General features: G+C 41.1%; 1 protein-coding gene across 2 annotated transcripts; it reads left to right on the forward strand.

Moving 5' to 3' along the window:
- The first annotated feature begins 1,667 nt into the window (after positions 1 to 1,667).
- LOC101981494 (C-type lectin domain family 6 member A) lies at positions 1,668 to 13,214 on the forward strand. Of its 2 annotated transcripts, XM_005365181.2 has the most exons (6): positions 1,668 to 1,692; positions 2,428 to 2,517; positions 3,816 to 3,917; positions 7,789 to 7,940; positions 10,607 to 10,722; positions 12,731 to 13,214. In XM_005365181.2, the coding sequence occupies exons 1-6, from the start codon at positions 1,668 to 1,670 to the stop codon at positions 12,873 to 12,875; spliced, it is 630 nt and encodes a 209-aa protein (XP_005365238.1). In that variant the 3' UTR covers positions 12,876 to 13,214. The 2 variants fall into 2 exon arrangements, with proteins under 2 accessions (XP_005365238.1, XP_005365239.1); XM_005365182.2 differs by lacking the exon at positions 2,428 to 2,517.
- The last annotated feature ends 301 nt before the right edge of the window (positions 13,215 to 13,515 follow it).

Raw genomic sequence — 13,515 nt, forward strand, 5'->3', positions numbered from 1 at the left:
TGAAATGAGCCTTCTATGAACTAAATAACCCACACTACATTTTGGGAAGTGCAGAGAGGGTCAGTTCTCAGTGGGTCAGAGGAACTGGAGAGGAGATGTGGAGTCAGCGAACTCCTGGACAGACAAACAGGCGCCCATGGGTCTTATCTGAGTGGCAAAGCTTAACTCTTCGTTTTAGTTTTCTCTTTATGCTCCTACTCTGTTCTGTTTGTCTTCCCTCTTGTTCTCACGCATCCTCTCTTAATTTTCCCTTATCCATTTTATACCTCCTACGACAAAAGTTTCTACCCAGGAAAAGATCACCTCACGAACACAAGTTACATATTTTCAAAAACAGATGAAAACTTTTACACTGGAGGAAATCACGTTAAGATCACTGGTTACGTCCTTTTCTTAGAAGCCCACAAGTAGTTAAACATTTTCTTTGTATTTTTCCCACCATAAGATCTTCACCCAAAAGCAATGATTCTTTTATTATTGATTAACAAAGATTTAAGAAACCCAAGCATCTTTCCGCCAGTTCCTTTAGTAGCGGCCGGCGGCTGTTCGCGGTTTCAGATTCCTAGGCTATTTCTACTCTACAAAAACTTTGAATAAGTGGTCAGCAAACCCCTATTTCTTTACACAAAATAGGGCCATTTAATCTCCTCTCATGATTTTGTTTTTTCAAGGGGCATACTGAAACCTGTGATTAATTCTCTAAGTTACGTGGCCAAGGAACTCGGGCCTAACCTTGGGTGCAGGGACTTGATTGCTTTCTTTGATCACCAGCTTGTTTACCCAGAGGCAGAATTCACAGGTCTATAAAGCATGAAACTTCCTTGTTCTCATTTTCCACCCTCCGCACACCTCACATTAACAAAAGGGAAGGTGACTTCTAGCCTATCTTTGCCCCCCTCCCCCCCTTTTTGTATCACGTATTGGAGCAGTTGACAGAATAACCAAAACCATTTCCCCAATCATCTTCACTGTCTTCTCTAGGCCGACTCAGAAAGTTTAATTAAATCACAGACCTAACTAACCGTTTTTGCTTTTATAAGAGTCATCTTCATTATGGTTTGAAGTAAATGGCCCAGTGAGGCGTGTGGTTTTTCCACGAAACAATCACACTGTGTTAGATATGGTGGGAAGCTTTCACACAGCAACCACAACAGGCTAAATACAGCAGCAAGCAGGAGGAAGGAGAGCAGGATGGAAGGGCATTCTGGGAACAATCCTCCCAGGGCTTTGCCTCTCCACGGGATTCATCGTAGCTTTGCTATTGGATGAACTGAACTCCATAAGCTCCACTGCAGACTGCAGCTCCTCTGACATGGCCACTGACAGAGAAGGAACATTTAATTAAAATAAGGCTTATAGATAAATTTCTTTTGAGGTGGGAGAAAGTTCCTCATTAGGAACTAAGAAAATGATGACCATATATATTCTTGTCAGAGTTTTCAGGAACAATTTTAGGCGTTTCTCAATTTCCTCTTTCCCATATCTTCAAATCACTGGGAAGCGGTTCAGCCTGTGACTTCTTCTTTGTGTACCCAGCGTTGGCCACCTCTGGGTCATCTAGCTCAGAGCTTGTGGGGGTTGGTGCTGAGCTCTGGCCAGGTCTCTGAGACAGATCTTGCAGAGACAGGTACAAGAAGTCCTTGACCTGCTGAACTTAAACCTAAGCAATGGTGCAGGAAAGACAGGCCCGAGGTAGAGGTGAGCATCCTTTCTCAGTTCCGAGGAGACAATGGGAGTGTGTGGCAGACAATGGGCAGGCTGAAGTGATAGAAGGGACCAAGACAGAAAGAAACCAAATATCGGAAGGGGCTGTCAAAAGACGGGACATCAATGGGACAGTGTGATACTTACAGAAGTGTAAGGACAAGGGAATTGCGGGTGCCTGAGGGTGAAATTTTTCTCCGTGTGCGTGTGTGTGTGTATGTGCATGTGTGTAGATGTATGTGTGTGTATATGTGTATGTGTGTGTACAGATGTGTATGTGTATATGTGTGTATGTATGTGCGTGTGTGTAGATATGTGTGTATATGTGTATATGTGTGTATGTAGATGTATATTTGTGCATGTATGTGTGTATGTAGAGGTATGTGTGTGTATATAGATGTATATGTGTATATGTGTGTACGTAGATGTATATGTGTGTATGTAGATGTATATTGAGTATGTGTATATGTGTGTGTATGTGTATGTAGATGTGTATATGCATATGTGTGCATATGTAGATGTGTATGTGTGTGTTATGTGTATGCAGATGTGCATGTGTGTGCGTATGTGTGTATGTGTGCTTCAGAGCTGACTTGGTCTTTTATTATGGGGCTTTGACAGCTTTTTCCTGCTCTAAGTGTGTAATTATTCTGAGTCTTTGTTGGGCTTTTCATCGCTCTAACCTTGGCCTTGAAGTGAGCACATCTGCTTGCTGCCTGACAGGGAAGGGAGTCTGCTGGTCCTTGAGACTCTGGTCAGCCGCTATGGTTTCCATCCTACTCCTCAGTGCCTGTTTCGTCCTGAGCTGTGTGGGTAAGTTCTTTTCTGATGTGGCATCTCTCTGGGGCACTTTCTTGTTTCTGCTCTGCAGAGACTCCTTTTAACTGATCAAACCTTGCATGCAATACCATGTTTTTCTTGATTTCTCTTCTTCATTTTTTTCTTTCCATCTTCTGACCACCAAGGCTTCACCTGGCTGTGTTAACACATGTTTACAGCCATCGTCTGTGGCAGTGCCTTCCAGCACTGGGTTCACCAGCAGTCACACTCTCTGGTCACATCTGTTGGGAGCACACCTCTAGTGGATGTCATAATGTTGGCAGTTTGGAGTCCTGATTCATATGGGTTACCCTCCCCCCTTGATATGAAGGATAAAGCAGTCAAGTTAAATGATGAAGACTGAAGAAATAAAATGTTTCTTCCCTGTTTCATCTGCCCACAAAACTCTGTCTGACGTCTATTGTGTGAGAAGTTTTGATGATGTTCGTTGCGATCTGCAGCCTGCTTCTCTGTTTGCTGTGAAGATGATCACAGTCATGACTGCCCAGTCCAGGAGGGAGTGGGAGGGACGTATGCCATGTGCTGCCTCTTGTCTGCAATCTGCTTCGAGTGAGACAAACATCCCATTCTCGCAAAAGCAGGGCTTGCTCTAACCAGCACAGCCGAGTCTAAGAGGGTGGGCCCTGGTGGTTAAGGATCATTATTTTATTTGTCAAGAAGAAACTGAAATTCAAGACCCAAAGCATGAACTAGAAAGGTAAAAAACGTTTGCTTAAAATATTGAAGAAAATCTGTTTTTTTTTTTTGTTAAATTGTTTAATGGGCACATCCATGAACAAAATGTTAACTTTAAAAAATAAATTTTATTTATTCATTGAAATTTTATTCTTATATACAAAGTGTCTTGATCATATCCACCCCACTTAAAAGTCTCCAGATTCTTGAAGTAGACTACCTGCTCAGGAATGGTTAGGATATAGTAATACACCCTCTGGTCTTGCCTCGAAGTTGTTCAGACAAAGGGGACCAGACATTGGTGAGGCAACAGATAACTACACAGGACTTGTGGCAGTTCCCTGATACAGGGGTTTGCGTTTTGTTGATGTAGAAGATGAAATTTCTGTTCCAGAAAGTAAAGCTGATGCTATAGTTGGGGAGAGGCCAAGCAAATGAGGAGCTGTAGAAGCAAGCAGCAATTGAGTCTGGCCTTCAGTGGGTTTGCACAGAGAAGGGGAACAGGGAGGTAGTGGAAACACACTAGCCTGGCCCGGGGAGCAGACTGAGGCTCTAGGGTTGACTGTGTGGATACTCATCCCCTTCTCTCTTCACAGTGACTTACCAGTTTGCGATGGACAAGCCCAGTACAAGACTGTCTGAACTTCACACATACCATTCCAGACTCAGCTGCTTCAGTGAAGGGACATGGGTGTCAGGTGAAGAGTCACAATATTCCGAGAGAGAGAGAGAGAGAGAGAGAGAGAGAGAGAGAGAGAGAGAGAGAGAGAGAGAGAGGTTTAAACTTGCGTGCTATCAAGATTTCTCTAAACTTACATGTTCCGTTCAGGTTCTGAATACATCCAGGGAACAATTCTATTCAATTCCCAGGCATCTTGATTTTGTGAAACACTATCAAACACAACACACGGTTTGTCTGGTAAAGTCTGGAAGTCATTCATAGCTATTCCCATGAGTTTTACATTCAATGTATAAAATTCTCTTGGATATTTCCGTTTCTCAATTAATGCTCTCCATCTCCATTTCAAGTACCATCTTTATGACTAGAATAACTGAGTCAGGCTGAGCCTGCCCTTGCTCAGAACTCTCAAATACCAAGTTCAACCACAGAGAGCTGGGAGTCATCACTGAGTACCGTATCTGCCTTACCCATGTATGATGAAGGATACAAAGACAGTAATGTGCTCGTCTGTAGTTTTCCCTATGAACTCAGTCTTTACACACAAAAGAAACGGCATCTAGATAGGTGACAGGGTCCTATCTCTAGAACTGATTTACTCACCACTCCACCTTTGTGGAGAAATCTGTGAGAAGTGAAAACAGAGCAAAAGCCCCTCATATGCCTAGGAGGCGCTGCGATTTCCCCCTTAGTTATTGGTCAGAATATGTTGCAGGGCAATGCAAAAGTGTTGCCAGATTCTCCTGGCTTTGCCTTTCTTAGCATATTGGAGTTTGTGGGGGGGTCAAATGTCTATAGAGCTGATTGGTTCCTGAGGAAAACAACTCCGATGAGGAAAGTCTGTCTCCTGTTTTTTGGAGACACTCACACAATAATAGCTCATCTATCTGACTTGAGACAGACCTTCACATATATCCCAGGAAGGGTTGTGTAGTTTGAATTCTAATTGGTTTTAATAACAAAAACCCTGAGTCAGATATAGAGGTAATGCTGGAAGATCAGAGAAGAACAGCCAGGCGCCAGTTGTTACCTCTATGGAATCCTCAGACCAAATGGGTGATCCTGGCTCTAGGAATCCTCAGAATGTGAGCTCCTGTCTCCTCCTACCCTATATTCCTCCCTTTCCCCGGGCACATCCTTTCCTGTCTCCACCTTCCTAGTGCTGGTATTAAAGGCATGTGACTCCCAAGTGCTGGAATTAAAGGTGTGAGCCATCACTGCCTGTCTCTGTTTCTCTGTCAGACTGGATCAATCTTCCGTAGCCCAGGGTGGCCTTGAACTCACAGAGATCTCTCTCCCTCTGTCTCCAGAGTGCTGGGGTTAAAGGTGTGTGCCACCACTGCCTGACCTCTATGGCTAACTAGCGGCTTAGCTTTGCACTCTGGTCTTCAGACAAGCCTTATTTGTTAGATCACAAACAAAATCTCACCACAGGGTTGAACTCCTTAGACAGCCCAAACTGGCTCGTCCTCACCACCCTCGTGGTTCAGCCTCCTGTGTGCAGGGATTGCAGATGTACAGAAGCACACCAGGCTACAGCTGCGGCTTTAAAGCATGACTTCCTTGAAAGGGGAAGCAGGCACTTCACTTTTAGAGGGCTCTGAAACGAGACAGAAGTGGATTTTAATGATAAACTTTGTGTCCATTCATAAAACACATCCCCTAAGCATATCTAGCTTAAAATTATGGTCAATCAGCCTCTTTGGTATAATTCATTCTATTTGTAGATAAATTTATGTGATGAAATTATTTTATATGATAACAGTATCAGGAAATAAAAATAAAAGACATTTTGACAATGCTCTTTTGAACTGATACATTAAAAACAAAACTCGAAGCAAAAATGTTTTTATTTTGTCATTCATGGTGATGCATGCTTATAATTCTAGCGCTTGAGAGACAGAGGCAGAGAACTTTCTGTAGCTCTGAATTCAGTCTGGTCTACCCAGATAGCTCCAGAACGACATGGTGAGATTCTGTCTCAAAGAAAAAAAAATTAACTGGGTGTATCAGCCTGAACTAAGTACTACTGTCTATTAGAGGCCCTTCTGGCTTTGAGAGTCTTCAGTGAGAAGTTGAGTGTTATTCTAATGGGTCTGCCTTTATATATTACTTGGTCTTTTTCCCTTGTAGCTTTTAATAGTCTTTCTTTGTTCTGTATGCTTGGCATTTTGATCACTATGTATCATGGGTACTACCATCTCTGATCCAGTCTGTTTGGGGATCTGTTGTCCTTCTTCAGGTTGGAGACATTTGCTTCTGTGATTTTGCTGAAAACGTTTTCTGTGTCTTTGACCTGGATTTCTTTTCTTTCTTCTCGTCCTATTACTCAAAGACTTGGTCTTTTCCACGGGATCCCACATTTCTTAGATGTTTTGTGCCTGGGTTTTTTTTTTTTTTTTTTTTTTTAGATTTAATATTTTCTTTTACTGAGGAATCTACTTACCTCTTCTACCTTGTCTCCAGTGCCTGAGAGTTTCTCTTCTATGTCTTGTGTTCTGTTGGAGAGGCTTATCTCTGAGGTTTTGTTTGACTTCCTGAGGTACACATTTTCAGTTTTGTCTCTGGGTTTTACTTAATGATTCTATTTTACTTTCATGTTGTGGGTTGTTTTTGTTATTTTATTCACCATGTGTGTTTTTGCAGACTTCAAACTCAATGGTAATTTTTTTTGTCTCATATTGCTTTATTTAGGCATTTTAAAAAAAATCTTACTAGGGCCAGGCGGTGGTGGCGCACGCCTGTAATCCCAGCACTCGGGAGGCAGAGGCAGGTGGATCTCTGTGAGTTCAAGACCAGTCTGGTCTACAAAGGGAGTTCCAGGACAGGCTCCAAAACCACAGAGAAACCCTGTCTCAAAAAAACCAAAAAAAAAAAAAAAAAAAAAAAAAAAAAAGAAAATCTTACTAGTTTTTTGCTTGTATTATGGTTGTTTTTCTTTAATTTTTTTTTTCAAGACAGGGTTTCTCTGTATAGATTTGGTGCCTGTTCTGGAACTCACTCTGTAGACCAGGCTGGCCTTGAACTCACAAAGATCTACCTGTCTCTGCCTCCCGAGTGCTGAGATTAAAGGTGTATGCCACCACCAACCAGCCAATTTTGTGAGGTTTTTATGGGTCTTTCTCTGCATCTGGTGAGTCTGTGTGTCTCCGTATGTGTGTTTCTTGTGTTTTATGGGTTTTTCTCTGCATCTGATGAGTCCATGTGTCTCCGTATGTGTGTTTCTTGTGTTTTTCTTCTATTTTAAGTTCTGTCCTTTAAGAAAAATAGCCTATTTCTAAAAAAAAAAAAAAAAAAAAAAGAGGGAATGGTGGTGTGGAGTTGGATGAGTAGGGAGAATCTGGGAGGAGATGGGAGAAGAAACCATGTTCAGGATATATTGTGTGAAAAATTATTTTCGATTAAAAAGATAAAAGCAGAAAATTATCTCATGAAGACCACAAAGATGCCCACTTTGGCCACAGTTAAAGACCAATTGGGAAACATACTTTGTCTTCTCCGGTTCACTCCTGCCCTGAGAGAGTACTGAGGCCAACGTTTGGATGCTTGAGTTAGAGCCTAAGCCCATGATCTGCACTCTTAACAATCAATAAGGGATGGTTAAGCTCTCAAATATTTGATAATGGATAAAAATTAGTAAGAAGTAGCAATAAGGAGCAATTATTCTGAGTTAAGTACTGTTCAAAAATGCTTTGGAGGTACTATGTGATTAAATAACCCATGAGATTACACTGGTCTCAGCATCAATTCCATGGCCCCAAATAATACATTCAGAGAATAGTCAATGCTGTAATTATAATGAGAAAGCAACACTGGCGAGCAGCCTCAGATCCTTGGGGTTGTGTAGAACACGTCTCCTTAATCTTATTCATCTTGCCTTGCGGTCACAGAAAAAGTTTGGGGTTGTTGCCCAAGTCAGTGGAAGTCATTTGGCTCCAGCTGTTACCACATTTCTACCGATAAGAACATCTGGAACATCAGCGAGCAGAAATGTACTAAGATGGGGGCTCATTTGGTGGTGATCAACACTGAAGCTGAGCAGGTAGCTCTTCCTTGTTTGTCTTAGCCTTTTCATTGTAGAAAAATGTAGCCAAATGTGCTAAACTTGATCATTCTTAGATTTACCATTACTTAATTAGTTAATTTTTCCCAACTCAATCATTGTTTCTCCTCCCTTCCTCCTCTCTTCCCAGTCCCTCCCCACAACCTTCCCTCTTCACCCTCCCCCCATCCACGCCTCTTTTCTCTTCAGGAAAGGGTGGGTCTCCCACACATATCAGCCAGCCATGGCATATCAAGTTGCTATAAGACTAGACACTTCATCTCCTATTAAGGCTGCACAAGACAACCCAAAAAAGGGTCCCCAAAGCAAGTAAGAGTCAGAGACAGCCCTGCTCCCATTGATAGGAGTTGCACATGAAGACCAAGCTATAACTGTAACACACATGGAGAAGGAATGGCTAATAGTTATTAGTATGGTCACCCCATTATAGAAAATCCCCTAGAACTTTTTGCCTTGCAATATTGGAAGTCCTTGAACAAAGACTCTCCACTTCCCATTTCATAAAGGCTCTGGCAATCACTCCTCCGCTTCCTGCTTTTTATGAGTTTGATTACTTTAGATTCTTCATGTAAGTGAATTCATGTATTATTATTGTGTGTTCCTGCATGCGTGCGTGCGTGCGTGTGTGTGTGTGTGTGTGTGTGTGTGAGAGAGAGAGAGAGAGAGAGAGAGAGAGAGAGAGAGAGAGAGAGACTCATATTTCAATAGGGTTGCCTGCATGAGCATGGGTGTGCAGCCACCTCTGAGAAACATGACTCTTTATACTGGCAACTGTTAAATGCCCATAGCTTCTCAGGAAGGGGTCGTCTTAGCCCCTCCCATACCCATGATGGAACATTGGTGGGTCCAGTCTTGTATGTGTCTTTCAAAGGTAGCCATTGCTGCTGTGAGTTCGAGCTCTCGTGTTCTTTTCTCTCTCTCTCATGTTCCCTGAGCTTGAGGTGTGGTGTAGATGTTCTATTGAAGAGCACTGACCAGTTTTGAGTCTCTATAGTGATCATCACCAGTTTACACTTACACTACCAAAAAGAAATATTTCTCTTTTCCCATATCCTTGTCTTTGTAGTCATTTTTTTTTCTTGATTGCGACTACTCTGATTGGGGCAATTCTAAATCCCAAACTAGTTCTAATTTGCATTTCCCTGGTGATTAATAATGCACACTTGGAATCTGATAATTTTGTACAGGAGTATACTGTATTGTAGCCTTTCGGTCCTTCTGTTTCTTCCTATCCTGAGTCCTTCTGTTGAATATCTTTTAATGTTTCTGTTGGCCATTTGTATATTTTCTTTGGAACGATGTCAGTTCAATATCTCCCATTTTTAACTGTGTTATTTCTTTTACTCTTGTTAGTTTATAGCTATCCTTTTTTAATTTTGGATATTAGTCCCTTTCCAGAGATACGGCTTACAAATGTCTTCTCCAGTATCATTGGCTGCTTTTATACTTGCTGACTTTTTCTTTATTGTGAAAAAAACTTTTTGGTTTGATCCTTTGTCTATTTTTATTTTGTTGCTTGTTCTTTTGGTATCATGTCCCAGAATGCCTTGTTAACTCCAATGCAATGAAGTCCTCACCTTGGGTTTTCTTTTAAGAGTTTACAAATTTGCACCGCTCATTTAGGTCTTTGAAGCACCTTGAAATGACTTCTGCATGGAGTATGAGGAAAGGGATGAGAGTCATCCTTTTCCCACAGCCTTTATTCCCAGCATATATGTTAAAGCGACGGTCATTTTCCCATCATGTGACCTTTAGTCAGAGATCATTTGACTGTATGTATGAGTTTACTTATGCACTCCAGGAAAAAGGAGTCTTTCCACTTGAGTGCTCTTTGATTTCCTTAATCAATGTCTTTCAGTTTTCATAATACATTGTTTTGCTTCCTGAGTGAGTGAGTTGTCCTCTGGGTTAAGCTTATTCTTAGGTATTTTGTTCTTTTTGATGCTACTGGAAAGAGTCATTCTCTTATCTGCTTTTCAGATTGATTTTGTTGTTGTTGTTGCTATTGTTGGTACAAAGCAATGGTGTTGATTTTGTATCCTGCAACCTTGCTTAATTTGATAAAGACCCATTGATGTTCAAAGGCCTGAGAACCAGGGGAGTTAGGAGACTATCTCTACCTGAGTAGACAGTCAGCAAGCAAAATAAGAGGAACTCCTGTTTGCTTTGACTTCCATTCTGTATAGGCTGTCAAATGTTTAGATGATCCCTACCCCTGCTGGTGGGCAAGCTAGCTTACTGAGCTCACAGACGCTGTAGCCAACTGTTTGTGGAAACACATTGCAGATATACCCAGAAATGATGTTTTAATCTGGGCGACCCTTAGCCTTGCCAGGTAGAGACATAGAATCTAGAATCATAACATTTAAGCATGTAACATTTTAAAAGAGATTAAAATATAAATTATTCTCGTGGAATTTGAGATGATTCTTTTAATTGGTGAAGAATGAATGACGAGGGTTCCTAGGCTAGGGCCTCCTGGCCTTGCAACAGTGTTGGTCGTTTTGGTTCCTGTGCTGTTGGTTCAGATGGCCATCATTTCACTGGTGTTTTCTTCTGTTTCGTCTGGCTGTGAGGGATGTAAAGAATGCTTGCACTGTTCAGAATGGGCCTTCCCAATCATTAGCTCTTGTTCACCCATACAGAATTTTATCATCCAACAACTGGATAAGTCGATTACTTACTTCCTGGGGCTTTCTGATCCACAAGGTAACAACAAATGGCAATGGGTCGATAATACTCCTTGCAGTCAAAACGTCAGGTGAGTGCAGTCCTAGCTTAATGAACCATTGGAATTATTTACACTGAAAATTGAGGAAAATTTGCTAGCTGTGACTATTAATACTAATAATTATAACATTGAATTTACTAAATAATCTAAAGTTTCATGAAACTTCTTTCTTAGGAGCTCATTTTACATATGAAATATTGAATAATAACTTCCTCAAGATCAATAGATTAATAAAATTAGAAACTGCATTTAATCCAATGTCCATCTGACTTTAAAGATGGTGTTCTCAGCTATTGGATTTTTTTTCTGCCTTTAAGTACAGAGACTTAAATTAATTCATTGATCTTTAACAAAAACAATTAAAATAACTGAATCAGAATCATGACAAACATCAGAATAATTACACAATAATACTTTTGATATGTTACCTTATTTTATTCTCATGCAATCTTGTGAGTTACTTTGAAGCCCTTACAAAATTTATTTCTATTTTTATGATTTCCATTTTTATACATGAATCATTTAAAATCAAAAGACATTAAATTTCTTGATCAGGGACTGTGGTAAGGAGGCCGCTTGTTCATTTCCCTACTGTTGAAACTCCCGAAATAACCACACAGAAACTGTATTAATTAAATCACTGCTTGGCCAATTACTTAAGCATATTTCTAGCTAGCTCTTACATCTATAATTAACCCATCTCCATTATTTTATATTTTACTGCAAGGCTTGTGGCCTACTGGCAAGGTTTTAGCACATCTGTCTCCAGCAACGGCTAAATAACTTCTCTCTGACTCTGCCTCCTTTCTCTCAGCATTCAGTTTAGTTTTCCCCATCTAGCTCTACTCTACCCTATCAGACCAAGCCAGTTTCTTTATTAATTAACCAATCATATTCACAGCATACAGAGGGGAATCCTACATCAAGGGTCAAAGTAAATTAAAAGTTAAACAAGTATTTTATTTATTTTCCTTTTTTTGCCTTTTATTAAACATAGATTTTTTCCCCCATACAGTATGATTTGAATACAGTTTCCCCTCCCTCTACTCCTTCACATTCCTCTACACCTCCTCTCCCATCTGTATCCGTTAGAAAAGAACACGTTTCTAGGATATAACATTAGAACATAACAGAGTAAAATATAATAAAATTAAACCATTGATTGAAGCCGGACAATTCAAGCCAACAGAAAAATAAGAGCCTCAAGAGAAGATACAAGAACTGAAAGCTACCGTACATATGTAGAGGGCTTAGTGCAGACCCTGCAGGTTCTGTGCATGCTGCTTCAGAACTCCATGACTTCATATGCATTTTGATCATGTTGATTTAGAGGCCTTTGTTCCCCTGGCGTCCTCCATCCCCTCTGTCTCCCACACTGGGTTCCCTGAGCTCAGGGTGGAGGAATCTGATGGAGACATTTAGAGCTGTGTGGTCCAAGGTCTCTCTCTGGGTAATGTCTTGCTGTGGGTTTGTGTATTGTTCCCAACTGAAACATCTCTGATGATGGCTGAATAAGGCCCTGATCTACGAGTACAACAGAATATTGCTAAAAGTCATTTTATTGTTACATATATTTTTTAAGAGCACTAGTATTTGGTTTTACCTTAGTTACAAAATAATTTTAATTCAAAAAGTAAGGCCCAGTCCCTTCCTCTATCTCCTCTATAGTCTTCAAAGGAGGCAGTTAACTCACATTCAGCGTTAGGAAGCTGATGTAAAAAGGCAGCCTCTATATATGCCAAAAAGAAAAGAACTTATGCTAACTTATATCATGATGCGGGATTTGTGAAGAAGATAAAGTAAATATTGGATTGCAGAGGAAAGGTCAAAGTATAGCACATCCAAAACCAAAAAAAAAAAAAAAAAATACATGTAAAGGTGCCTGTTCTTGGCTTTTTAGAAATGGGTTGTGTGAGAAAGAGGAGAAAATGCTGGGATCTTCTCTTACTCACGCCCTGCTCCATTCAACCCCAAACTCCGCTGTTCAGGCAAATGCTAGGCACTCACGGAGGAGTTACTTCTGTTTTGTTTCCTGCAGGTTCTGGCACCTAAATGAGCCCAACCTCCCCGAAGAGAGATGTGCTTCCGTAGTTCACTGGGATCCTACAGGATGGGGCTGGAATGACGTTGTCTGTGAGAGTAAATATAACTCAATATGCGAAATGAAAAAGACTTACCTCTGAGCGGCATTTTATTCATTTATGCCTTTAGAGTCTCTTGGCACGAACACGTGACTGTAGTCATTCTTTTTCTAGATGTTTCTTTTCACTGAGGACAGATGGGTCCTTCCTCTCTGTGATGGTTAGGGTTTTGCCAACTGGACACAAACTAGAACCACCTAGGAAGAGGGACCCCCAGCTAAGGAATTGCCCCATCAGGCTGACTTGTCAGCATGTCTGTGGGGGCATTTTCTTGATTGATGATTGTTGTAAGAGGGTCCAGTGGGAGCTGGGTAGGTAGTCATGGGTGGTGTAAGAAAGTAAGCTGAGAAAGGCATGGCTAGCAAGCCAGTAGGCATCCTCCCTTCTTCTCTGTCCCAGGTTGCTGCCCCAGGTTCCTGTATTGGGTTCCTGTCCTAGGTTCCTGCCCCAGATTTCTACCCCAGGTTCTTACTCCAGGTTCCTATCCTAGGTTCCTACCCCAGGTTCTTGCTCTGGCTTCTTTCTATGATGAACTGTTGTTACTTGAAAGTATAAAATGAAATAAATCGTTTCTTTCAAGTTGCTTCTGGTCAGTGTTTTGTTCCCTCATAGAACAGAGAAACAAATTAGGACACTGCCTTTGTTCTCATCTTTCATTTATGACTCATGGTTTTTCTCTTTT

The sequence above is a fragment of the Microtus ochrogaster genome, unplaced genomic scaffold, assembly GCF_000317375.1.
Source record: "Microtus ochrogaster isolate Prairie Vole_2 unplaced genomic scaffold, MicOch1.0 UNK1, whole genome shotgun sequence".
In the NCBI taxonomy this organism is placed as follows: domain Eukaryota; kingdom Metazoa; phylum Chordata; class Mammalia; order Rodentia; family Cricetidae; genus Microtus; species Microtus ochrogaster.

Excerpts from the sequence above, each read along its gene's own strand:
- LOC101981494 (XM_005365181.2), top strand. The coding sequence starts at position 1,668 with ATGGTGCAGGAAAGACAGGCCCGAG. Across the intron at positions 2,518-3,815 it reads TTTCGTCCTGAGCTGTGTGG|TGACTTACCAGTTTGCGATG; the intron begins GTAAGTTCTTTT and ends CTCTCTTCACAG. Across the intron at positions 7,941-10,606 it reads TCAACACTGAAGCTGAGCAG|AATTTTATCATCCAACAACT; the intron begins GTAGCTCTTCCT and ends TCACCCATACAG.